This window comes from Podarcis liolepis (genome assembly GCF_965112155.1).
Source record: "Podarcis liolepis genome assembly, chromosome: 3".
Classification (NCBI taxonomy): Eukaryota; Metazoa; Chordata; class Lepidosauria; order Squamata; family Lacertidae; genus Podarcis; species Podarcis liolepis.
The window spans coordinates 59,998,077-60,024,396 of record NC_139557.1 but is presented as its reverse complement, the minus strand read 5'-3'; the positions used below and the strand labels follow the sequence as shown (position 1 = coordinate 60,024,396).

At 41.1% G+C, this 26,320-nt stretch overlaps 1 protein-coding gene and 1 long non-coding RNA gene across 15 annotated transcripts in view; one reads left to right on the top strand and one right to left on the bottom strand.

The window, feature by feature from the left end:
• The window catches only part of LAMA2 (laminin subunit alpha 2), a 365,130-nt gene that overhangs the window by 16,323 nt on the left and 322,487 nt on the right, over positions 1–26,320 (bottom strand). For 8 of the 13 annotated variants that reach the window (XM_083498017.1, XM_083498008.1, XM_083498005.1 and 5 more), the window contains 10 exons: positions 23,783–23,907; positions 22,670–22,832; positions 20,053–20,197; positions 18,505–18,646; positions 16,118–16,129; positions 12,512–12,632; positions 9,977–10,153; positions 7,497–7,645; positions 3,850–4,026; positions 1,939–2,134 (listed from right to left, as the gene is read on the bottom strand). In XM_083498017.1, coding sequence (XP_083354143.1) covers positions 1,939–2,134; positions 3,850–4,026; positions 7,497–7,645; positions 9,977–10,153; positions 12,512–12,632; positions 16,118–16,129; positions 18,505–18,646; positions 20,053–20,197; positions 22,670–22,832; positions 23,783–23,907 — 1,407 coding nt within the window. The remainder of the gene's footprint in view (positions 1–1,938; positions 2,135–3,849; positions 4,027–7,496; positions 7,646–9,976; positions 10,154–12,511; positions 12,633–16,117; positions 16,130–18,504; positions 18,647–20,052; positions 20,198–22,669; positions 22,833–23,782; positions 23,908–26,320) is intronic. The other 5 variants (XM_083498006.1, XM_083498009.1, XM_083498010.1 and 2 more) reach the window with 1 other exon arrangement.
• Positions 1–26,320, top strand: part of LOC310704578 — an 82,146-nt gene that overhangs the window by 24,612 nt on the left and 31,214 nt on the right. For both annotated transcript variants that reach the window (XR_014524894.1, XR_014524895.1), the window contains exon 2: positions 26,063–26,174. This is a non-coding gene — a long non-coding RNA (uncharacterized lncRNA). The remainder of the gene's footprint in view (positions 1–26,062; positions 26,175–26,320) is intronic.

The following is a 26,320-nucleotide window of genomic DNA, read 5'->3' as shown; positions in this document are numbered from 1 at the left end:
TGAAATATTGCATTAATAAATGCATGTTACCATTATGCCACCTTGTGGGTGGGATTGAAGGAAAAGTGTTCTATATCATATTTATGAATCAATAATGCACATCTACCATCCTCTATTATTATTAAGATTGATCTCGGCTAGAAAATCATCCTTTTAGATTCCTTACTCTTTAGACAGACCATTTTAAAGCACACAGTAGTTCAAAAGAGTAGTTCAAAATGACTGATCCATATGTTAAAAGTCATGCACAAAACTAGTCCACCAGAAAGCCACAAATGCACTGCTCTCAAAAGTTTTCTCTGCTGGACTTTTGGCAATTCTATTCTTCCACTGCAGTCTGTGCTGTTCAGAGGATCCCCTCGCTCTGCGGACAGACATTTCATGGGTTCATGGGAGGGCACAGGACAGGAAAGATGTGTCCTTCTACTCTGTCTTAGGACCCAATCCTCTGTCTATAATGTGGTGATTGTAGTGGACAAGGAGAGATGTTGGCTTGATTTTCCACAGTGCCTTATATAGGACTATCTGATGAAACTAACAAACAGGTGTCAAGCAAAGTTTGAAATGCTGACATTCTGACCTATAAGTTCTATCTTTTGAAAGTGGAAAAGAGAAGAGATTGAGTAATGAGAATCGAAGCCTTTCTCCCTTTAGATGACAGGTTCATATACAAGCAACTGAGACAGCACAAGTATCAGATAGGTGACAATGGTAAAAATGAAGTGGTGAATTCTTTTTTGCAGTGGTATTCACCTCACAAACACAACCTGGCTAAAGTTGCTGTCCGGGTGGAATTTCATCAGAAAAGCCATATTTTTCTCCTGGAAGGTGATTCCTAATGTTGTCAAAGGCATAGGAACCCTCGTATGTGCTGTGTGAAATTTGCATCTTAGGCCAGGTTTCTGATGAGGGTGAACCAAGGGTGAAGGTAGGGATAAAGACCAGGTTTCCCAGTGATATTTTGAGTATAAAATTAACTTACAAAAATATTAAATATGTACTATATACTATATTCCTATGCTTTGCTCTAAAACAATAGTGATGAATGGAATTTATATCTTCAAGTTGCAGCTCACATTAGTCACCTCCTTGACTTGCTTGTTGTTAGGACCGTATTTGTTTGTTTATTTTTTAAAGTTCCCATGCTTTTCATCAGCTATCCATGGATACATTGTGTTGGTTTAATTCAGAAAGCAGAGAACGGCCAAAGAGGAGACAGAAAGAACGCCAAAGAACCAAAAGTTGATCCAGATTTCCATGGAATTTGAGAAGCTGGTGATAAAAGTTAAATGTTTCCCACAGTAATGAAGCAACAAGTGCTAACTTATGCATGCCTCTGTACTGATCATTCAGCTGAAAACTGGCAGCAGACTCACCATTTTGAGTTAAGCAGGAACTATGAGCAACTAATAAATCTCACTGAGTGGTATAGCAAGACCTACAAAGCTGCACTCACACTTGAAATTGATCTTATGGCAAATGCATTTTGGGGGATCCAGCTGATAACATCTGCTTGCACTTCCTCCTCCTGTGTGTCCTCAGCCCCCCACCCCAAACTGGGTCGGGGGTGGGGGTGTTGAGAGAACCACCAGAACAGGGCACAGGAGGAATGCTTGCCCTGATGGAATGACTGCCTTAGTGCAATCTTGAATTCCTCCCACTGGGATGAACAGATCATATTAGAGATTCAGCTTGCTCAGAAACAGCAGGCTTTGTGTTCCTGTTGTATTGCCCAGAAGAGGGATACCACTGAGATGCTGAACAAAGTCTCCATATGAAGCCCTATTTGCAAAGTGTTCAGTTAGTGAATCCAAGAAGTCGATTATGCACCATCGCCATAATCACTATGCAGTTACCAGTGCCAGGTAAAAACCTGTGATTTTTTTTTTTAACCCAACTCATCCACCCAATCACATCATAGAAACAAAGCACACTTACATGTGAAGGTGGGAAAGGGGGTGGAGGAGGAGAGGTTGCACTCGCTATCTTTTCCGCAGTATCTGGTTCAGGATGGATCACAACTGTTGCACGGGAGATGTGATCCTCATCCTCTTTTTCATGTAGTGGGTCTTGATCAGGACACTGGCCAATATCTGCATTTTCGAAGGATAATGGCTGGGCAAAATCCATTGGACTGAAGAGAGACAATGAAGTCAGTGATGTCAAACAACAGGAATTCTTCAACTGGATCCTTTCACCACGATCAATAATTTTTAAAAGTGTAGTTTGCCTTTTTGGAGGCAGTTGTTGAGGGGATTAGGAACTAATCTGATGATGTAACACACAATTTCCTGAGATACTTCTGGATTCTCTTCATAAGGCTTTAATTTCATTTACCACCATGGTGAACTGCCGGTGTGTAGTGTTGAAGAAGACTGGGAAAACTAGGTTCAAATCCCTACATAGCCATGAAGCTTGCTCCCTTTTCCTTTGAAAATACACAAAGTTACCCCCCACCTACCCACCCGTATTGGACAGTGCAGTGGGGCTGTGCTGCGTCCCCGATTGCCTTTCAGCTACGTTGCTCCTGGGACACAGAGGGGAAGAGGCAAAGCAGAGGTGAGGTTGGCACAGTGGGACAGTGCAAATGCACCAGGGAAGCCAAACAGCTGCCCTGGTGTGCCTTCACTACTGCCCCTAGTGAGCATACATTTCCAAGAGTTGATGTATTGTTGGAGCTCCATGTGCAGCCTATAATTCAGGTGCATAGCAGGTTCTGCCCACTTTCAATGCTGTCGACATTAGTGTGTAGAGACAGTGCCATGTGACGCATATATGCTTCAGTGAATCGCTGATCATACAGTTGAAAATCACCTGGTTCAGCTAACATGTAAACCTGGAGCTAAGATGTCATGCTGTGTGTGGCCCTTCTGTGGAACTGAACTGGACAGCTGCTAGTGCAAGAGACCTGGCACAACACTGGCGAGGCTATTACTCTGTTCAACATGTGCCTCAGCTAGTACATGACATGTGCCGGAAGATATGAAATAGCATAGACATCAAATAGAGATCTTGTTCCACAAATTATTTCTGCATGTGTTTAATGAGTGTATAATTGTTCATTGCACCAGATAGCTTTATGTTATGGAGCAGCATACAAATATCATAAAATTTCAGCATCAGCTAACAGAGTTCTCATATATTCATTTTCAGTTCTTTTAAAATCACCATTAACTTGACTTTTTCCATCTGGTCTGACTAGCAGAACTTTCCTTTTATCAAGCCATCTGGTGTTTTACCATGTCAGGAATAACATCAGCTATCATTGTGGCTGGTTTACTTTGTCAAAAATTAACATGGAAATTAAGAGTGTGGCATCTTTCTGATGAATATCACAAATGGTTGGGTTATACCAGGCAAATATTGCTCAGCTGGCAACCTTATATCGTATTATGGGCAAGCACATATTGTCAGAATTTAAGACTTCGTTATCTAGAATAGTACAGGGGTGGGGAGACTCAGGCTTGTTGCATCTCCTTTCTATTTTTTTATTTTTTACTAGAACCTGGAAATCTACCTATCAGAGATACAGTTAAAATTAAAGTACAGGGTGTCTCAGCAGATTCTGACCATAGAAATTTGTTTTCCATACCAGAGTACTTTCACACAAAAAGCCACTCCTGGTTAGCTTTATTTATTTCAGCAGCCTAACATAGGTGGGAAAAGTATTGTTATTTTGGCTATTGTTAAATGATTGGGATGTACTGCAAAGACCTACTGAGAGACCTACTAGTAGATCCCCATCTATCATATGCCTGCCACTGGAATAACATCAGTTGGTTTCTATAAGCAACATAGCTTTATATCAATAGGGTGCTTTATATAACCTGACAAAAAATAGATACTCACACAGCATTGATGACAAGGTTCCATATGCAGCCATCAAACGCAGGTATGTTCCTAATAGGAGCAATGTGGAATTCAGGTGGTGTCCCTCCCACAAAAAGCTTCTTAACGGAAATAGGTTGATCTGACGGGAGTCTTTGAGACTGGCTTCTGTCCTCATCTACTTGGATCACAAACAGCCTGCAAAATCAATGAAAGTGACTTAATACACAAATACCCCGAGCCAAACTGCTGCTCCTGCTGCTGTACCTGCACCATAACACTGACGGATGCAGTTTTCGCTTCGTTTAAAGAGCTGCAGGATGAGAGCCCAAACTGCTCTGGCTGAATAAAACCTTCAAACCAATAGAATATCAGTGAGATTAGTATGTGGATGAACTGAAAAGAAGAGCCTACAGACCGACAGCATTACTACTGATAGAAACAATCAAGGCTACTTTTAGTGCTAAAGTATAATTTCCCATGGCCCACCAGGATAAAAAAATGAAAGGGGTCACATTTTGTTTGGTTCTTTATTTTCCTGGTTTTCCCCACTAGTTATTATGCTCTTGCTGAAGAACAGTGAAGCCCCTTGAGTATGGTGACTGCTGAAATCCATGAAAGATGTATATTATATATTTTCAAAAGCCAAGTACACCTGTAGTGGCAATATAGCAGCTAGCTTTAGCACCAGGGGGTCCTTTTGTACAAAGGGCCATCCAGAATTCTGAACTAATAATAATAATGATTCCCCCCTAAAGAAACATAATTTCTACTTTGGCCTTTGTGGTGTCATCTTAATTGCTGTGATTTCCATCGAAAGCTACACTCACACATGGCAATTTCCCCACCCCTTCCTTCCAACCGCAGCCTCTGTTTTCTCTGAAAAGTCTCAAATTTGAGGAAAGGCCCAAGTATATGTGTGTCTGGGAGAGGCCTGACCTAAGAGGGGACACCGTGTGGCTTGAGCACAGCGTGGCTCGGATGCAACCCGGTGTTGCAAATGTCATGCACTGCAGCGCTATACAGGTTTACTTGGAAGAAAGCCCTGAGTCCAATGGGACTTTATCCATAAGATGGCAGACAGTGTACAGTGGTGCCTCGCAAGACGAAATTAATTCGTTCCGTGAGTTTTGTCGTCTTGCGATTTTTTTCCGTCTTGCGAAGCACGGTGTCGGGAAAGTTTTGGAAAAGCTTCAAAAATCACCAAAGTCTTTAAAAACCTCAAAAAAAGCTACCACACCGCGTTCTATGAGTTGCTCCTCGAAGTCAAGTCACAACTGTATTAACGGTGTTAAGAAAAAGGAAACAAACTTGCAAGACGTTTCCGTCTTGCGAAGCAAGCCCATAGGGAAAATCGTCTTGTGAAGCAGCTCAAAAAACAAAAAACCCTTTCGTCTAGCGGGTTTTTTGTCTTGTGAGGCATTCGTCTTGCGAGGTACCACTGTATTATTATTTTTGCATGGATAGCTTTATAAGCATCCTGAAAGCAATATGTGTGAAAGTGGGTGGGCATGTCCGAGAGCCTAACAACAGCTTATTCACCTCAGCTTAATGATAATATTGGGTACTCCAAAATGTAATATTTGTGCTGAAGTGTGCAACCAAAGATGAAAATACATACTGGGGCCAGATGCGAGGCTACCTGAGGACTGGAAGGAGTTGCTCAGTGCATTTGTGCAAAAACTTGCAAAAACCATTTTGGGTTTTCTTACATTCTGTCGAAGGTTTTGCAGCTGGGCTAAATGATCCATTTAGTTTCTCCCCAGCTTCAGGAGTCTGTGCTAGAGAATGGAATAGCAATAACTCCACATTAGATATTCTAAATTTTTGGATACCTTCTTCCCAGTAAAGCTGGACATTCTTAGGCTTGCTTGATTCTCCTGTAGCTGATAATACCTGTTCCTGGTTAAATCCCTAATAATTTACGAAGCCCTCTGCTATTGTTCAAGAGAAAATGTTTATGCACTCTGATGCGGAAGACCAGCACATGATGATATGCCTTAGTCCTCAATGCTGTCCTATAATTATCCTGGAATGGGAAGCAATTAGTTTATAATCATATGGGTAATTAGCTTTCTGAAGAGTTTTCAAAAATGTCCTCTGCTTTTAATAAAATAAAGCTTGGGTAATGATTAGCAGATGAAGAGGTTTGTTCATTTCTCTTCCAGCCCAGTTTATGGGAAAATGAAGTCTGTTGTGTATGTGTTTTGGACAGTTACGAAAATCACAAGCATGAGCCTATTTCTGTATTTCTGTCCACTAGAGGGTGCTGTAAAAGCAATGATGAGCTGGCATTAGCAGTCCTTACAGGGTAGCAAATAACATAATCCTGTGTATTATATACAACATTATTATTTGGTTTGTTAAGTGAAAGGATTTCCTTTGCATTCTGCTAGATATTGTAGTATTATCAATACTTGTCAGCTTGCATTTTGTCATTTATGGTGACATTTAAAGAAAATTAAAAACCTGACTTTAGGAATTTGAAGTTTAAGCAAGTACCAAGGAGGCTGACAAAACATGTTTTTGCTTGGGAATAAGGTCATGGGTTAGAGAACGAGGAAGATTCTGAGGAAATGGGATGAATGGATTTACTTGTTAAGATATTTATTAGAGCTGCAGGGCCTCCAACGGAAAGTGCGCTTTGACATAATAAGGGATAAAAACTAATAACCAAAGTAATCCTTTCTGGCCTCCAAGCCAGCATAGCCCATGGTGGCTCCAGAAGCAGTGTAGGGTGGATGGATGAGGGATTTATGCTATGTTATCAGTATTATCTTATGTTACATTATTTATATACGTTATGTTGTTATTTTATGTTTTCAGTGGATGCACATTAGGGCTGCACCAAATACTTGCAGGCATAAATACCTGGATTGATAGTGCTATTTTAGAGGGCATGTGTGTTGGTGTGTTTAAAAAGCCCCTTCCCCCACCTCAGACAGATCTTTTTCATTTTTGTTCCTTGCCATCTGCAAGACTGCCCCTAAAGCAAGTGGCAGGGGCCCCCTTGAATGTTGATGATTACATTTGTATCCTGTTTCATGACTTCTAGACATGATTTATCCCTAACATATAAGACAATGTTCAAACACTGCACTTGCACCACGGCATCTAGCAGCACGTGCTAATGTGAACCAATGCCGTTGCTATGTTGCTGAGAACCACCAACACCTTAGCTCTTCCTTTTCCTTATTCCCTCTCTCCTCCCGATTGCCCTGACTCTTAAAGATATAGGGCCCTTTTCCAGTTCAGAAGGCATCAATCCCCAACCTTCCCATAGTTTCATGTGGAAAACTTATAAAGAAGTTGCAGGTGTTGTGAATTCGGCGTGGGCGTCGTTAGGTCTTGATGTTGCTATTCCTTCTCATTGGAAGCTGTTCCTTAATATTAGTTCAAGATCCAATTCCTCAGCCACACAAATTAGATTAATAAAGTGTATTTGCAAAAAGTATCAAAGGTTAACATAGCAATTTAGATTAATGAAAATCTTAAGCGGCAATGCCTACACTAAAGCGTGACCTATGCCATAATGAAATCATCACTGTCAGAAGATGACTTTTAAATGAAAGCTGCACGGAGATTTCATTCTCCTCTCCTCATAGTTTCAGTTACTGGGCTAGAACAAATGTTCAGGGTTACAGTACCCCTATATTCTGAGTTATTACCCTCCGAGTCTTTCTATTCGGATGCTGTGTTCTCTGCCATCATGAAACTCGCCAGATGCAGGTTTGATGGTGATCCTGCGAGGATCCCTTATCCCGGTAGAGACGTGCACTTCTAGTCGACCACTGTTCAGGAACACAGCATAATAGGCCTGCAATAGGAACCAGCATTTTAAAGGAAGCCCTTAACTTTGTGTATTTATAAGATCATTCCCAAAAAATGTGCCACACCCTCTCTGTATGGCAGAAAAGAACACTGTCATCCTTTCAGCTTCCATTTATTTTATTACGGATGAACTATGAACATGTCAAATCTTAGCCATGACTGACAATGGCCTGAAATTATCACAGATTTCTAAAATGTAGTACAGTGGTACCTCGGTTCTCGAATGTAATCAGTTCCAGAAGACTGTTTGAGTTCCGAAACGTTCGAAAACCAAGGCGCAAAGGGCTGTCCGCAAATTCAGTTGAGAAAATTGAAAAACATGCAGCGGAAACCATTCGACTTCTGAGGCATGCTTGAGAACGGAAGCATTTCGCTGTTTGGGTTCCAAAATGTTTGTCAACAGAGTCGTTCGAGAACTGAGGTACCACTGTACAGTGGTACCTCGGGTTAAGTACTTAATTCGTTCCGGAGGTCTGTTCTTAACTTGAAGCACCACTTTAGCTAATGGGGCCTCCCGCTGCTGCCGCACCACCGGAGCACGATTTCTGTTCTCAGCCTGAAGCAAAGTTCTTAACCTGAAGCACTATTTCTGGGTTAGCAGAGTCTGTAACCTGAAGCGTATGTAACCTGAAGCATATGTAACCCGAGGTACCACTGTACATGGTGTTGCCAACTGAATTCTTTTGCTGAGAGCAAAGTCCTAGCAAAGATAATAGATTCCTCATAAATTACTGAAAGCCAGAATTTTCTAATTTAACTGTATTCACACAACAGCTGCTGATTTTTTCCGCACTGGAAAACTCTCCAAACCAAACCAAACCAAACCAAACCAAACCAAACCAAACCAAACCAAAGCATTTCCCATCCCAGTCGAAGGCACTATCAGGAGTTGGAGGAAAAATCAATGGCATCTCTAAGGCTGCAATCCCATGCACATTTACCTGGGAGAAAGTGCCACTGAACTCTTTGGAACAGGCTTGGGTTTTTTTTTTAAAAAAAACAACTAACTGGATATATCAGGGTACCCAATGCGGTGGCCTCCAGATGTTTTGGATTCCAATTCCGCTTGCACTCAGGCAGTATAGCCAATGGTTAGGAGATGATGGTTGCTGCAGTCTAAAACAGCTGGAGGACTACCCCTGCACTGCCTGATCAGTGGCAAGTGATTGTTAAGTAAATGGGAAAACAGTTTTCACAGAAACCGTGAAATGAACCAAAACATTGTCCTGTAGGTATTGTATAGTACATTAAGTGTTTCCTGCTATGTCTCCATTTAGTTCACAGGGGCGGAAACCATAGAAAGCAGCATTATGGACATATCTAGAGGAATAACGATACATCTGTGATAGGGTACATGACCCATGGTCTAGGTCATGGGTCACCTGCAGGTGCCATGGCACCCATGAAGGCTTACAGTGGTGGCCCATTTCTGGGTATGTCCTAGAAATAATTTTATAGGGTGCTGTGGTCTAAACCACAGAGTCTAGGGCTTGCCGATCAGAAGGTTGGTGGTTCGAATCTCCCTGATGGGGTGAGCTCCTGTTGCTCAGTACCAGCTCCTGCCAACCTAGCAATTCAAAAGCATGTCAAAGTGCAAGTAGATAAATAGATACCGCTCTGGTGGGAAGGTAAATGGCATTTCTGTGTGCTGCTCTGGTTCGCAAGAAGTGGCTTAGTCCTGCTGGCCACATGACCCGGAAGCTGTACGTCGGCTCCCTCAGCCAATAAAGCAAGATGAGCGTCGCAACACCAGAGCCGTCTGCGACTGGACTTAATTGTCAGGGGTCCCTTTACCTTTACCTTTAAACTCTGCAAGTATCTAATAAGTGATGTCTGAAATGAAAATGGCGAGGGTGGAATTTACCTAACCAGCAGAAGCCCTGTGCAGGGTCTTCCACTTGCCCAACAGAGTTTTTATTTTTCTGCAAACCCTCAAAATTGGCTCAGGGTAGAGGCAATTATCTCTCTAATTTTGTGTTATGCCACACACTCCTCCATGACAGCTACCGGTATTTTGTAATTGTCTCCTCCAACACTCTCAGCTTTCAAAATGGGCCCACTAGTCCAAAATGTTTGGGAGCCCCTTGTCTAGGTGTACCAAATGGACCAAACGTCTGATATGTCAGCTTAATGAGATCCCTTCCCCTTCAAACTTTGATAGGAACAACTTTCAAGGAAACGTTCTAAATCTCCAACTTATTTCCCTTCCCACCCAACATAAAGACAAAATAGTCCCTGCAGTGCAGGAGCTGAACAATATCTTTGGCCAATGAAGATGCGGCAAACAAGCAACCCAGTTTCTGGTCTCATCCTGTACCTGCCCAGTCTGCCTGCGCTTTCTCCGTGGGGGTACAGGTGCCCCACTAGTACCGAAGAGTATGATGCCAGATTCATTTCTGGTGCTGAAGGACAAGTGGATTTCTGTTCCCACATTGAGCGAGACTGGTGGCAGCTCCACAAAGCCCGGTTTCGGGAAGCTGACTGTGTAGATATTCTGCAGAAAAGAAGGGACTGGATGAGTTTGACCCAGAACAGGAAAACTTTCTTGCAATAATAAACAGCTCAGCAGTTTACATTCAAAATGCTGTGCAAACATTTGTCCATCTGTTAAATCACCCAATATCAGAAAACATTTGGAAAAGTAGATTCAGCTAAAAAGAGCTGCACAGTCCAGTCTTTCAGCATTATTATTATTTTGAGGCTTTGTACACACCACGGACCATTCTGAGATCTGCAAGTACTCCTAACCAAAAACATTTCCTAATATTCTTTTTCTTTGGGAGGGGGGTTGGTTTTTAAGTATGATGTGTGTGCATCTTGAATCATGGAAGTCAGTTTGACAGGGAGCCAAAATGTTGGGGTCACACGGTGATGAAGCTAGTCATGGCTAGGGTCGACAAGTTGCAAGTCAGAGAGCACAGTACCTTCGAAAACCCCAGTGCAGAGAGATATGTGGATTCTGCAGCCTCTTCCCCACTTCCTCATCTTACCACTTGCCCTCTTTCCCAACTGGCTGCTGTGAGTAAGATTCCAAAGGGCCACATAGTACCGTAGGTGTGCTGGACTGATTAAAGAACGAGGAGAAAACCCCCCAAGGCTGGCTTCAGGGAGGATTTCCAAGAGATACCACAGGTCTCTGGGTTGCAGCCTGTTCACCCCAGTCATGGAAGTTGTCCTGCAAATGGCCTCTAGGTCTTGAAACTAAAACAAGTTGTTGTTTTTAATCACAGCCATTTCCAAGACAGTTTTTTGCTGATGAGAACTTGTCAATATGCAGAGAACTTTCTTGGAATTAAATCACATGCACAAAACCTTCCTCATGGTTACTTGTGATGGGAGTGGCCCAGCAGAAGATCTTCCACAATTCCAAAATGTATTAATGTATTTATTTACTGAATTATTCACTTGCTGCCTTTTTGGACACAGCCTAAAAATAATCCATTTTAATTCATTAATATACTTTCCCAGCCCTTCCTTGCCCCACTGGTATGTGACGTACTTTATGGAAGATCCAAATGCTGACAAGTGAGCCTCAGTTGTGGTGTTAAATCTGAATAGGATTTTGCTTCACACACTTTATGGTTATCTTTACCTGCCTTGTCCCCACAGTGTGGTTGCTTGCACTTTAAAACGAATCCGCTCATACATTAGGCTCCACTGTTTGTCATTGCCTTGCTATCTGGGCTAAGCAGTTCAGCTCGTCTCCTGAATCCAACTCATAAATAAGGCATGTACTGCCCATGGCTCTACAGCTCTCACACTGGGAGATATTAAGGATGAACTGAAGAGGGGCTGTATGTCACAGAATATTGAATCGTATTTTTAAAAAACATGAGATTGCTTAAGGACCGCTTGTACATACAGCATTATGATGATATTCAGGATTAATTCTGACCACAGTCTGCTAAGGACTACTTTTGTACAACTCACTGAAATGAAATGGTCTCATCTTGAAGATCAAAGAATAATAAATTCTAGACTTGGAAGGAACCCCAAGGGCCATCAACTTCAAGCCCCTGCAATGTAGGAATCACAGCTAAAGAATTCCTAACAGAAGGCTATTTAACCACTGTTTAAAAACCTCCAATTAAGGAGAGTCTGCCACCTTCTGAGATAGTTTGTTCCATCGTTGAACAGCTGTTACTATCAGAAAGTTCTTCCTAATGTTTACTCTGAATCTCCTTTCTGTAATTTGGTTTGAGTCCTACCCTTTGAGGCAGCAGAAAACAAGCTTGCTCCATGTTTCAGTGATAGCTGTTCAGAAAGATGGATAATGAAGAGGGCCACAAGTCAAACAGTGTTAGGCATTAAGAGAAGGTTAGGGAAATAATCATGCAGAAGCAATTTTCCATGGGAATTGAATGACATGTTGTAGGTCCTCATTGCAACTCTGTAAGTCCCATACAAATAGGAGTGGCGGGAGGGGGGGAGGGGAAGCAGTCATTTCCTCCAAGCAAGATGGAAGTGGGGCAACTTTGTTAATGGAATTGTATGTTGCAGAATGAAGAAGAAGAAGAGTTTGGATTTGATACCCTGCTTTATCACTACCCTAAGGTGTCTCAAAGTGGCTAACAATCTCCTTTCCCTTCATCCCCTACAACAAACACTCTGTAGGTGAGTGAGGCAGAGAGACTTCAGAGAGAAGTGTGACTAGCCCAAGGTCACCCAGCAGCTGCATGTGGAGAAGTGGGGAAGCGAACCCGGTTCACCAGATTACGAGTCCACTGCTCTTAACCACTACACCACACCGACCTCCTTCATCCTCAGGAATTTCCTTGCCAGAGCTGCTTGTTGATAAAACATGGAGCAATCATTTTAAGATCATTCAAGGAAACATGGAAAGCAAACTAACCTCCATTGTACAGCCTTTGGTAATGCCCACAAAGTCAGGACTGCTCAGAAGATTGTATGGCGTCCGAGAAATTTCAATATCCTTGATGCAGCCTGAGTATTTCTTTGTGTTTACTTCAGGCCTGCAAAAATAAGGTCAAAACAGGTTTAGCCATGAGTAAAAACAGCCACAAAAGGGCTAAAACAGTTTTCTATATTACTGTTTTAAACATTCTGACCACAATCCAGAGGATGTTAGTCACATAGGTCACAAAACCTACAGATTTCAATGGGAATAATAATGATAATGATAATGATAATGATAATGATAATGATAATAATAATAATAATAATAATTGATGATAGCACAGTCCAGAAGATTAAAATGCTAAACATTCTACCAGAAGAATAAAGTTATCAATGACTAACTTCCCCTGGATTGCAGCCTTTTACATAAATTCTGCTTCTCATCATTTACCAAAAATACAGACCTTTTCCCTACTTCTGCATTTAATGTCACTGTTATCTCTGTGTAAAATGTAGCAGGATGACAAAATAATAGGTTATTCTCCAAGAAGTGTAGAAAGATAAAGGTTAGAAAACTTTTTGACAGTTTGCCTATTTACATGAAGTGTTTTCTTTAGACATGTGGAAGAAGTAACATATGAGCCACTTGCCCAATTATTTAGTTGTGCTCACATCACAAAAATGTTAGCAACCTACCGTGAATTCAAAGTTTCTCCTATGTTCAGGAATATAGCAGAGGTGAGGGACTTTTGTCCCAGAAAATGGTGCTGGAGCACAACTTATTTTCACCAGCACAGTCATGGTTGATGAGATGATTTCTGCTTTGCAGAGGGTTGGACTAGATGACCCTTTTGGGTCCCCCCTCCAACTCTACAATTCTATGATTCTATCACTTGAATACTCAACAGCCTGAGTTTTGTGATCTGACAGAAGGGCAGCAGAAGGATAGTGTTAGTATCATTCAGAAGCCTTTATACTGAGCACCAAACCAGGAGCAGTTTTGTTTGAATGGTTATCATATTCACACATCACTCCTCTGACTTGGAAAAGCTGCTTCGTAAATGTTGATTTTTCCTGAAACAGCAGCCTTCCTGAAGCAGCAGCAACTGCAGTTAACCCTCTGATCCATGTTAACGGTCGGTCGATGGAAAGAAAGATTGGGCATCTTGAGATGTGGATACAATCTGGCCAATTGACCAGACCAGACAAGTAATACTCACATGAAAATAACACAAAACATTAGTATTAAATAAGGTAAAAAACAATTCACAGTTCATATACCCATATATGTATGTGCATATATGCACATGCACAAAAATATATCTATGATCTTAATTTAAAAACAACATTATAATATAGAAGATCAACAACTTGGATGTCCCCCAATAGCTTTTTTCTGCTGTGGCATTTTTATTTTTTATTTTTGCATTTTGTAGCCATCTCAGCAAAGCATAGCATGCCTATTTCAAAAGCTGCAAGTACTTTAGAGTTAATACCAAAAAAAGAAACAAAAGAAAATCTCAATTCTATGTTACTGCTAGTTGAAGGTTCTAAAGTCTCCCTGTGGGCACCAACTGAGCTTCAGAAAGTTCTGAGAAAGGCAAACACAATTTCTTTCCAACTTTGAATTTTTTTCTATGTTTCATCTCCTACATTTTCTTCACGCACTGATCCACAGTAGCAGAGCTTTTCTGCAGCCTAACAACCTGTAATTCCATCTGTCTCACCAAGCAAATCTTGCCAGAGTTTCATAGTCACTGAGGCTCAAACTACATGTTAATCAAAGTTCTAAGACTCTCTCTCCCACCTCAGTTTTTCTTATGCTATAGCAGGCTGGGGTGGGTTGTGTCTGAGCACACAGATGTGCTGAGAAAGGGTACTTAAACCTTTCAACACTCCTGACATTTCCAACCTAAAAATGACCCTCACGAAGATATTTGTTTCAAGAGAAAGTTATGGAAAAGATTTATCTGCATCTTCTTCTTTCACATGCATTCTCTCTCTCTCTCTCTCTCTCTCTCTCTCTCTCTCTCTCACACACACACACACACACACACACACACACACAAATCCTTTGAGCCTCAAGAACCATCTAATTTTCCCAACACCACTTGAATGTAGTTTTACATAACAACAGCAGTGTGAGACTCTACCTCACTGGGCAACCTTCAGGTACACAGACTTTAATTCCGGGGCTGCCAAAAATATCTCCAAAAGGATATAATTTACTTCTGTATAAGAGCTATGATATGCTTTGACTTAAATTCAAATTTTAACATTGCATGAACCCATCTGTGGGATCCCTCTTTATTAGATGCACCTGAGGAAATAATTGTAGTTGTCTAGACAATGAGCAAAATATGGAGGCTGAGGTTTGCTTTTTATAATTCAGCGGAAGATAAGCAGGGTTTCCAGGCTCATTAAGAGAGACTAACCCAAAATGAATATATCTCCCAATCAAATTTTGGTGGTACTGGGAGATGGTGCTAAATGTTTCGGGAATGGATGGTTAAAGTTTTGGTTGTGTTTTCTTTAAGGTTTTTTTCTTTCTTTTTTTTACGCCAAGCCACGATTACATGGTCACAGAATACTGTTGCGATGAGGCAGTCTGGCCCATATTTGTACAGAAAAGCCAGCCTGTCTGCCCAAGGTTTTCTCACCAAAACATCACTTGCCTTGGGGGCTGGTGTGGGTTGGCTTTCTTCTTAACAGGGAGATGAAGAGGAAAAAGAAAGAAAGCCCTTGCCACCTTGTAAAATGTAAATAAAAATACCCCACATCTAAAATCTTGGAGACTGTTGTACTCCCCTCAGAAAGTTACAGCAGTTCTGTCCCCCTTTCATCATCTTTGGGAAGACTTTGGGTTCAGGCTTTAGTTAGGATAGCTATGTGGGGGTATCCAAGTACAATGGCAGCACACCTATGAATATTAGTTTTCTGGGGCAAGCCAAAGGCTATCACCCTTACACTCTGCTTATGGTAGAGATTATTTTGCTGGCAGATTGCTGGCCTACAGAGACTTGATCCAATAAGACAATTCTTATGTTCCTGAAGATATACAGAAAACATATATGCCAGAAAGAGCCTGCATCGCACGAAGAGGCTGGAGAGTCAAGTGTCCCTCCCTGCAATTTGCTGAGAAAATAAACAATCTCTTGTGATTGACACTCGATTCTCACAGATTTCTGCACGTGTTCCATCACTAATTTGCTCTGCGCTGAACAGAAACTCTTAACTGCTTTTTATTTTTTTAAAAAAATACAGCTTGTACTTCTGATATAATTAATTTTTAAAAGGAAAAAAAAAGGAAAAGAAAACCCAACACAGCAAGATATAAACAGCTGTGTGAAGATGCTAGGCTAAGTGTTTGTTGCTGCAAGTGTGTGCGCAGCATGCGGCAAGGCTGTGTTAAGCACTGAGGAGCAGCTTGATTTGCTGCAGCAGGATCCATTGCCAAATGAACAGCCCCAGAGCAACAGCTGGAACAGATACAGACACAAATTGCTTTTTGCTTCGCCACCTGTTGCAAGCTGCGCTTAACCCATGCAGAGCACGAGGCATGCAAGTATTGCTTGAAATTTGACTTCTTTTTTTTTTTTACCTGGATTTCATACTAGGATAAAAATGAACAGAAAAAGAGAGAGAGGGGAAAAAACAAATACCATTTTGTTTATTATTTGCAATTATAACATTTATAACAAACCAAATTCGTATAATGATACAGGCTGTTCAGTCTGCTTAAGATTCAGGCCACTTTCTTTAAAATATACACCCATGGCTTTTAACAAACCACCCACTGCCCTTCCATAAGACTTGCATGCTGGGAAGCAATTGACCCAGAAATCCTCAGAATGTTTCAAAAATTAACCAACTGACCACCACCTTTCTCTGCAGCCCCACACAATGTCTGTAAATAGCAGAAATTCTAACCAAGAAAGTCAAGTATGTTAGGCTGGAGGGGCTTCCACCAACCTTAAGCCCACCCCTAATTCCTGGACTACCTTCTCTATAGAGGGGGAAGACACCTAGACCTGCTGGTGAAGGGAAGAGGACAGGGCACAGAGAAGATCCCTCACTGAGGGTAAGGCATTAAAAGCGGCTTGTTGTAAATCCAGCTGTAACTGATGGGCTCTCTCACTTTTCAGGCCTGCAATATCAGCTGGCAGTTTTGACCATCACTTGTGTGAGGCCGCTACACCCTAGGATCCTTTGGGGGAGAGCAAACATTGCCAGCAATTGCAGGGTCCTTCTGGATCGAAGGAGATAGCTAGTTGGGGAGGTCCATGGAAAATCTTCCATCATCTTTAAGTTGTACCCTCCTTCAATACAGTGGTACCTTGGGTTACAAACACCTCAGGTTACAAACACTTCAGGTTACAGACTCTGCTAACCCGGAAGTATTACCTCAGGTTAAGAACTTTACCTCAGGATGAGAAAAGAAATCGCATACCGGCAGCAGTACCCATTAGCTAAAGTGGTACCTCAGGTTAAGAATGGTTTCAGGTTAAGAATGGACCTCCGGAATGAATTAAGCTCATAACCAGAGGTACCACTGTATCATTCTCCTTGATCAAAGGGCTGGATCACCTTTCCTATAAGGAAAAGCTGAACCATTTGGGAGTTTCTGAAAGAAGAGGAATAATTGGGACATAACACAGGTATGTAAAATGATGGAGAAAGAGTGGCTTAAGGGAAATTTTCTTTTCATAATACTAGAACTCAGGGCCACCCAACAAAACTGATTGGTAGAGTGTTCAGGGTTGATAAAAGTTCTTCACACAATGCACAAGTAACTTATGGAATTCAGTTGCACATTATGTGGTGGAGGCTGGTAGCTTAGATAGCTTTTAAAAAGGCATTTGTGGAAAATTGGTCTCTCAAAGGATATTAACCACAATAGCCAAATGGAACTTCCTTGTCCTACTTGTGAGTTTCCAGATGTGTCTGGATGGCCACTGGATGCTTTGGTGACACAGCTGTAATCTATGTGGCACAGCTCTTATGTTAGGGTTTCTACATGACACACAAAGTAAGGTCATTTATGTTGAGCTGCAGCTCAATTCCTGATTTCTTAAAAATGACCTGTGACCTGAACAGCTAACAAGCAAATTTTAAAAGAACAATAACAGTGCAATAGTGGCTGTTTGGCTCTGTAGCAGCCCAGTAGCTTATCTAGATCTCTCTGCCTATGCAATGACTTCATCATTGGTATTCTTTCATGGAAACTGAACTGATATAGGTGAATGGGTTTGCCTGTGTTGCACAGTATCGGCACTTTGTACCAGATATTTTTTCCATTGCAGAAATGTTTCTGTAAACTTTGATAAAGGTTCCAGAGTTTGTTTCAAAACAGAAAACACCGATTACACTCCAGCACCTCATCAACTCATTTAGCATTAACGAAGACAGGAAAGCATATGGAAAATACTTTATGCATAATAAAATTTACAGGAAGATTTTAAGCTGAGCAAGAAATTCTGTCTTGAATTCATATGTGATTAAACAGAAAATGAAAACAGATACTAGGGCAGTGGGGATGGAGCTACATGTTGTGCCTCAACCACATTTCTTTAAACTTGGGTACTGCTTCATCTGTGCAAATTGAGCCTAGGATGATAGGGCCTGGAGCAGAGAAGGGCAAGAGCAGACACTATGCAATTTTTTACTACCAGCTGTTTCTCCACCAGTCCCCATATAATGCATTTTTGTATGTTATTTTCAGTAATATATGCACCTGTATGCACATTTTGTCCTAGGTATAAGCATTTTTGTATGCATTAGTTGGCTGGGGAAGCCCACTGCAAAATTCAGATAAGAGTGAATTTCAGCGGTTGGCTGTCTTTTTGGTTTGTGTATTGTTTCAGAATAGGGTGTGTGGCATAAGTATCTTTTTTGTGCGCAATCCTTTCATGAATCATTAAGAAAAAGTTTAGAGAACAATTGCTGCTCCTGAATTCCTTTAGTTGACTATGTGCTAAGTGCCATTACCTTAGGTTTCGTCTCAGTGTTGGCAATCCACCAAAATAGATGGGCTCGTCGGCTTTCAAGTTGAGGCCAAAGTGCTTCCCTGTAGCAACTGTTGTGATGATCTCTTCCTGGTTGGAGTCTATGTCTACAATTGATACATTAGCTGAGAAAATATAAGAAGAAAAATTAAATAGGGCTTTGAGCTACAGAAGAATTTTCAAATGTTTATAACTACTTCTTCCTTTCTTGAGCAAACACACTTGTCCATACCCTCTTTTCAATTAAGAGAGGGAAAAGTATGACCAGGTACATTCTGATTATACCAGTGATTGGTTTTTGAATAGCCTTTTCTAGTTGAATGGCACATAACTGCTTGCTAGGAGGAAGAAAAGAGAAACCACTAAGGGTAAAAAAGCAGAACACAGTTGAAGAGAACAACAAAAAAGCAAGCACGGAAATAAAAAATGCAAATGGATGTGTCAGACTCCCCCAAAAGTTCAGAATTATTAAAACAGACAGTTCATTGGGAGAGATTCCCCCCGCACCCTTAGATATAGTGCCAAGCTTAATTATCCCTATTTTATCATGTTGACTGTTTGGGAAAAGATTTCTGAGAATGTACAAACTGGAATATCCATCAAAACCAAAACAACAATAAAATATGTAATACCACCAATGTGATCAGGATTTTATCCTAGTCGCTTTGCTTAAACGGGTTGTGACCCTTCCATGACTGCAGAGTATTTATTTTGGCAGGGACAAAACTACAAAAGTTTATCTTGGTGAACATACACAGAGAAGTTTCTAGATTTCAGGGTTCAGCAAGACAGCATGAATCAACTGGAGCCAAAGATTGTTTCAGCTCAGCTTTCTTATTTCAAACAGAGATGTATGAAATTCTTATAGGCTTGATTAAACATCCTATAGATATTTTGCCTTTGGAAATATTCTCATTCCTTTTTGTTTTTTTTAAAGTTGAATTCGGCAGCAACGTTAGCAGTCATGTAAATTAAAGTTGCCTGTCATTTATGGGGAGTCTTTTTCTCCTTGCAGTACAAAGGGCTGTGACAATGTGCAAAAAGGGCCCATTGTGTATCGTAGACAGATATACTGTGCCATCAGTATTTTAACTCTCCACATTTTGAAAGCAGTTTGATAGATTTAAGTTATGAAAGGCACCATGAAGTACAAAACCCAATTTACATTCTAACAAAAATAGTGTAGGTTTGTTTTATGAACTCTGAACAACATCAGGGCACTGCATGAAAAAAACATTTTTCACTCAGATGCATTTTAGAGTGTAATTTAGGTAGCTGTAAGGCAGAATTATGCCTGAAAAATTAAGCTACCATTTTCAAAAGAAAATCATAAGAGACCTGTTTGACACTGCAATCAGTCACAGCTAACCTGAGCCATCTGTAATTTAAGCAAAAGAAGTTGCTAAATCACTTTCTTTTACAACTTTCTAAACCCAGCAATTTTGTACATCATCTTCTCCATGATTAGATAGTTAGCTGTGCTGGATAAGATAATTAGGACGTTTATGATGTTATCACTGCAGGAACTCACCTTGTTTTAGAATTCTTGTCAAGGTGAATGATTTCCATTTCCCGTCATTGTGGTTCTGGTTGCCAACAACAGAAGCTGTTCCTGAACCTAGATCATAACTGACTTTAATACGCCCATCACTGAGCTCTATGCTCATGAAATCTTTCTGTTAATGAGAAGCATTAGAAACTTTATTTAGGATGCAGTCCTATGCCCAGTTTTTTGAAAGTAAGCCCCACTGACCTCAATGAGACTTACTTCTGAGTAAACATGTAGTCTGATGATTGCACTGTGAGATTTTGAAAGACATGTGATTTTCTGATGAAAGTAATTTCAAATAGTGACTAGCCCCCCCTTCCCAACAATATCTAAGATTATTTTTCTGCCATTTCTTAATAGAGGTTTAGTTCAAAGAAGGCATCATAGTGAAGTTAATTTGTTGCCATCATAGGTGAAGTTAATTTGTTTTAAAGTGGAAATATGTTGCTCTTTAATTCCAACCAGGCAGTAAATTATTGTGAACGGCAAGGTGGAGTCGCTTGCATTCATCACTGCAACACAGATCTTGATAACATTAAAAATGATCTGAAAAATAATAAATAACCTCCGACTCAAGTCTCCAAATTAATATTCCTCTTACAGGATTTTGTGGCAGAAAGAAAGAAAAAAGCTGAAAAAGACCAGTGTGCCTTCATACTTAGGTGTCTCTTTGTATCACTGCCACAGCGTTCCATGGGCTGCTTGCCTGTTTTTGCACACACTACCACCCTCTGCGTATGTGTTGCTGGTAATGTCCACATTTGGTAAATATCAATATTCTGACAACCCCATAACAAGTAAATGCTAGTGATCACACTTTAAGTGACTGACTGCATTTGCCAATGCATATTGGAGTTTCAGACATTCACAAATATCTCTAGAACTGTCAAAGTTCTCATTATATTTGCCAATAACTGACACATTTCAGACATGCAGTATAATCTATACAGAACTTCTTCCCATCTGTTTATTACAGCTGGTTCCATTTCTAAGGGAAGAACTAGGACAATGACAAGTTAGTTTGCAGTTAAAATCCCTATAATTAGATTATCACTTAATGGATAGATCCCTATGGGACTGTTTCCTTTATCACCTGAGAACATGTTACAGTTCTCTACAGGAACTGGGAGGTCTGTGTAGACTTCATATATCTAATATCTAGCCACCCTTCTCTGTACTAATGTCTAGGCCTGATCAGCTGTGATTCTGAAGGAGTTTCATAGTTCTGTTGACAGCAGCAATGTCAAGTGAAGCTCTGTGGGAGTGCAGCTCATAGTCTTGTTCCAGCAGTAAGTTCCAGTTGACTAGAACGGGCCTTTGTTTTGAGCAGGCACCCCCAAACTCGGCCCTCCAGCTGTTTTGGGACTACTATTCCCATCAACCCTGACCACTGGTCCTGTTAGCTAGGGATGTTGGGAGCTGTAGTCCCAAAACAGCTGGAGGGCCAAGTTTGGGGATGCCTGGTTTTGAGCTAATCCTGCCACCCCAAAAAATTATATTGGTGCACAAGGCAACTCATGTGCAAGGGCTGATTATTTCAAATGAGGATGCAGGTGCACTGACTATGCATTTCTACGCATGATCTGTTCTATACAGACATATTAATTAGGCAGCCCAGGCATGAGTTTAAGTCAGAGGTGAGAAATCCATGTCTCCCCAGACATTGTTGGACTCCAGTTCTCATCAGTCCCAGCCAGCAGAGGCAATGGGTTGATGGTAAATTGAAGTCCAGCAGCACCTGGAGGGTCACAGGTTCCCTAACTCTGCACCCAGAAGATGAGAACATTTATACAATTTACTTGAGATTGAGATCTCAAGTAGCTTCCACAGTGCAGAGAAGGAAGAGTAGTTGAGGCACTGGAAGTGTACACTGACCTCCCAATCTCTGTAATGTTCTTGTAATGTCTGTGCATGATGGGAATAGGTAAGGAATGAGGATCTACCAAGCCTGGGAACCTGTGGCCCTCCAGATGTTGTTGAACTCTAACGTCCATCAACCACTGCCTGCATGTCCAATGGACAGGGTTGATTGGAGTTATAGTCCAGCAACATCTGGAGGACCACGGGTTTCCCCATCCTGCCCTATGCAAATCTATTAGTATGCAGACATTGCACCCACACATGGAGAAGGATGTCTACTTAAAAATGTATGTCCCACTTTCCTTTCCTTTACACCCAAGGAAGCTAACAAATAACCAGATACAAAAGTAATTAACAAAAGCAAAAGCATTCTGGTGAAATGTTTTTGATGCCATGTTATGCCTAACTCTAACAGATAACAGGTAAAACCCAATAGCCATTATTGAGGAGTCTTTTGCCATACAACTTAATTTTTTTTTACAAATTATACATTCTAAGAATAATCATTGTAATGATCTGCACAGAGCTCTGTGCAAAGCATTATACAAGCTGCTCTGTTATGTTCTTGCAAATCACACAATTGACTATAAATGGCCTCACAGAAGTCATTAAACCCAGTGTCTTCACTTAAGTGACATTCATCACGAGTGTAAAAGCATGCATGTTAATCTCTTTACAAGGAACTGTGTAATTCATAATGTTAATGAAAGAAGCCAAGAAACATTTAGGCTAGCTTTACCAAGTCTATTGTAGCAAGGTACATCAGAAGAGCAGTGGAAGAAAATGTCTTGAACTTGAACATGACCATGGAGATATTTGGGTTCCATCTTATGGGACGGCTCACCAAAGCATAACCTTCTCCATCAAACTGAACAGTTCCTTCACCATCTGCCACCTGTGGGCTGAGGAGGAAAGGGAAACTTTCAAAATCTAAATCAGAACTTCCAGAACTGCTTTACATAGAAGCAACCATGAAAAAGCATTAGTAGGGGCTGGCAACTATTTCACATAGACAAACCTTCTCAAAGCTGAAATGTTTTGTGCAGCTGCTGCAGCAGGTAGATGCACCACTCTTCAAGTAATGAGCAGTGAGATCACTGCGGCATTCTTTAGAGATTAGCTGCACATTTAAGTTCCCCGTGAGGAACTCAGTTGTGCAGCTGATCAAGCTGGGTCTCAGCCTGTTCCACAGCAGACATCACGTATGTAGGGCAAGTGGGCATTGCTTGGGGGAAAGAATCCCACAGGCCAAATTGGACCTGTGCTGGGTCAAATCTGGCCCACACGCTGGAGGTTCCCAATCCCCACTATGTGTTTTCAAATCAATACTTTATGAAGAAGAAGACAAGAGGAAGGAATTAGTCCTGTGTTGTATGCAAACTCTACAGTTATCTTGTTTAGCATGTTGACCAGTCAATCAGACATGGATTGGATATGCATGAGCAGACATTCACGAGCTTGGTTCCCTATGCCAAAAAATCAAATTAGGGTGGCTTCAAAATGTCATTTCCTATATGAAAATGGCCATATGAACCAGCTGTAATATATTTAGAGGTGATATTTAGAGGACCTTAATAGGTTTAGCTTTTTAAAAGATATATCTTTAGCTTCCAACATCCATGCCTCATTTATAGTTGATATGCACAGATTTGTATCCATGAAGCATATGTGGTTATTCATTTCTGTCTAGTAAATGGCATTTGTTATACAGAAACGGCTGAAGAGAAGCATGAAAACACAGGGGAGAATTTATTTAGGCAACTTGGTATTTAACAGAATTATGACTTTATTTTTGTTCAGGTAACCTGCACATTAATAGCAATAACACTGACAATGTACAGCAAAATCTTACCTGACAGCACACCCTTTACACTCTCCTTCAATGTCTCTGAAATTCCATAGTCCTATTGGTTTGCTGTCTAAATACGTCTCTCCCATACAGCCGGTGAAAGTAGTAACTCGTACAGCTTCAGATTTCTGGAAACAGAAAGCATCCAGAATGAGTTCTGAGCTCCTGGTTAATGGACAATGGTATTATGAATACATGGCCACTGGTTTATTTGGCAGATAGCATTTGCTTGTTTGAAAGTCCCCAAGTACTTTTTAGTCTTCAACTGATGTGGAAAAGTGGTTGAAATGGACCCAATCCTTTGTGTCCAGGGATGTACACTAATGCGAAAACAAGAAGCACTAGTTTGCTGAAAGAGGTCAGCTGTGTGGCTTCACATACTAGGATGTTAAATGGTGATGAAAGGAAGTGAGAGCAGGCTGATCTACAGTCTTCCCCCAAAGCCATTCTAAGTGGATCTCACTATGGAGGCTGCTCTCCTTGTTGGTAAGCTGTGGACTGGCATATCTGCCTCCTTCATCGCTTCATGGTTTCCCGGTCATTAGAAAGTGTGCTCACAGCTGAAGTTGGAATATCAAACGGTCTCCTTTTGAACTCATTTAATAGTTGATGAAAGTCTGATACTTTGCTATACATCTGGTGGTTGTAAAAAACTTCATTGTCATAAATGAAGTTTCCATGAGATGGATCCTGGAGAATAGCCACACACTGCTCATTACACCCTTTCCTTCCTACTGATAGTTGTTATTCATGTCCGACTCAAACAAGCAGCTATGTGTTCCCTGCTTGATTCAATCCATGTGAAAGTTTCTCCAAGGGCAAAGCCATTTAGACAAGGGGTAGGGAAGCTTTTTCAGTCAAGGACCACATTCTCTCACTGGCAACCTTGTAGGGGCCATATGCCAGTGATGTGCAGGGCCAAGGGGGGGGGGAGTGGGTGGAACAAGTATGACTCTTAACATTGTACAGTAGGCCACATTCCATCCATACAAAAAATAGAGGTTTCTGCACACATCTCTCCATACTCCATACAGGCAATCCAAAGGCATTATCATCATTCAAGAACACATTCCTGCCAGGCCAAAACACATGAGAAGGGCATGGATCAGGGCTGAGAGGGGTGTGGCCTGGTGAGAATCCCAAGGGCCAGATAGAGGGGCCTGGGAAGTAGCACTCAGTCTCTGTGCCTGAGATTCTCTACTGCTTCTAAGCTTGGAGAATCCCAAAGCTCTTTCATACTATATGAGCAGATCCATTAGGTGATTTCTGCAAAGATAATGCTGCCAGTAGCAGATGATGTGGTTGGCTGGTGCTGCCCACTTCACCTCTGGCTGGTTCTGCTGCTGTTGCTTACCAGGAGGTAGATGGGGAGAGGGGGTGGCATGGTTAGCAAGGTGCAAATACTCTGGCAGAGCCAACCTAGCATTCCGACCAGTGCCTTTGCATTGCGCCGATTTTACCACTGCCTTGTCCTTCTCCCTCTCCTTCCTGGTAAGCAGCAGCAACACAACTGACCAGCGGTCAGGTGAGTGGTGTAGTCCCATCACACCATCTGGTGAATGCTGCCTTAGAATGTCCGAAAGAGAGGCTGGGAACTTAACTGGGATTCACTGTTTAGCAGTCAGAGTAGACTCTTGACAAAGTTAAATTAATAAGTTGGGCATGATTTATTACTATTATTATTATAATTATTATTCACAAGCCAGAAATATTAACATTTAAATTCCCCCCCAAAATACTTGGCTAAGGTCATATGGACTGCTTTTAGAGTATTTGTTCCAAGAGGAACTTGTCCTTTTCTAAAGTATCCAATCTTCTTTTATGTTTCACTTCATCAATGTGAGCTAGTTTCAATTCCAGATATTTAGCAATCTGAGACACACAAGCACCTGCTACTTTTCATGAAGCAATTATGATTATTAAAAATATTAATGTGTGAGCATATGGAGAAGAGCAACTTGACTTTCAAAGAGAGGCATGACTTGAAAGTGTAACAACATGGGCGATCTGTTCCAAGGTCATTGTGAATATTTTAATTGGCACATTTGAGAACTTCATGATGAGTAGGCACTGCATTCTACTGGAGTCAAACTGAAAAAGCACATTGGAAAGAGGGGGGGGGACAAGTCGAAAGAGGGAAGAAAAATAGATTTATTTTTTTTAAAATCCTAAAACGGGGAATTGGCAAGTACCACCTTACTCTGGTTGCCAGAACTGCACTGTATCTTTTGGGAGTTGGCATCTTCTTTTGCCCATTTGTCTCATGGACTATTTTTCTTTTAGTTGCAATGAACATTAACTCCAGGTGTGCCACACAGCAGATGACAGGACAGGGGGGCAATGAGAGACAGAAGCCATGGCTGCCTCATCTCCTTTTGCATCAGGAAACTTAAAGGTACAGTGCAGATTTTTGTTTAAGAAGGTTTTTCCTTGAAGTAGAACCCCGTAATTGTGGAAGTTCAAATTTATAACTGTTTTTGCTTCAATGGCTTTATTCTGTGAGACAGTTTATAAATTTATTTATTAAAATAAAAAATAAAA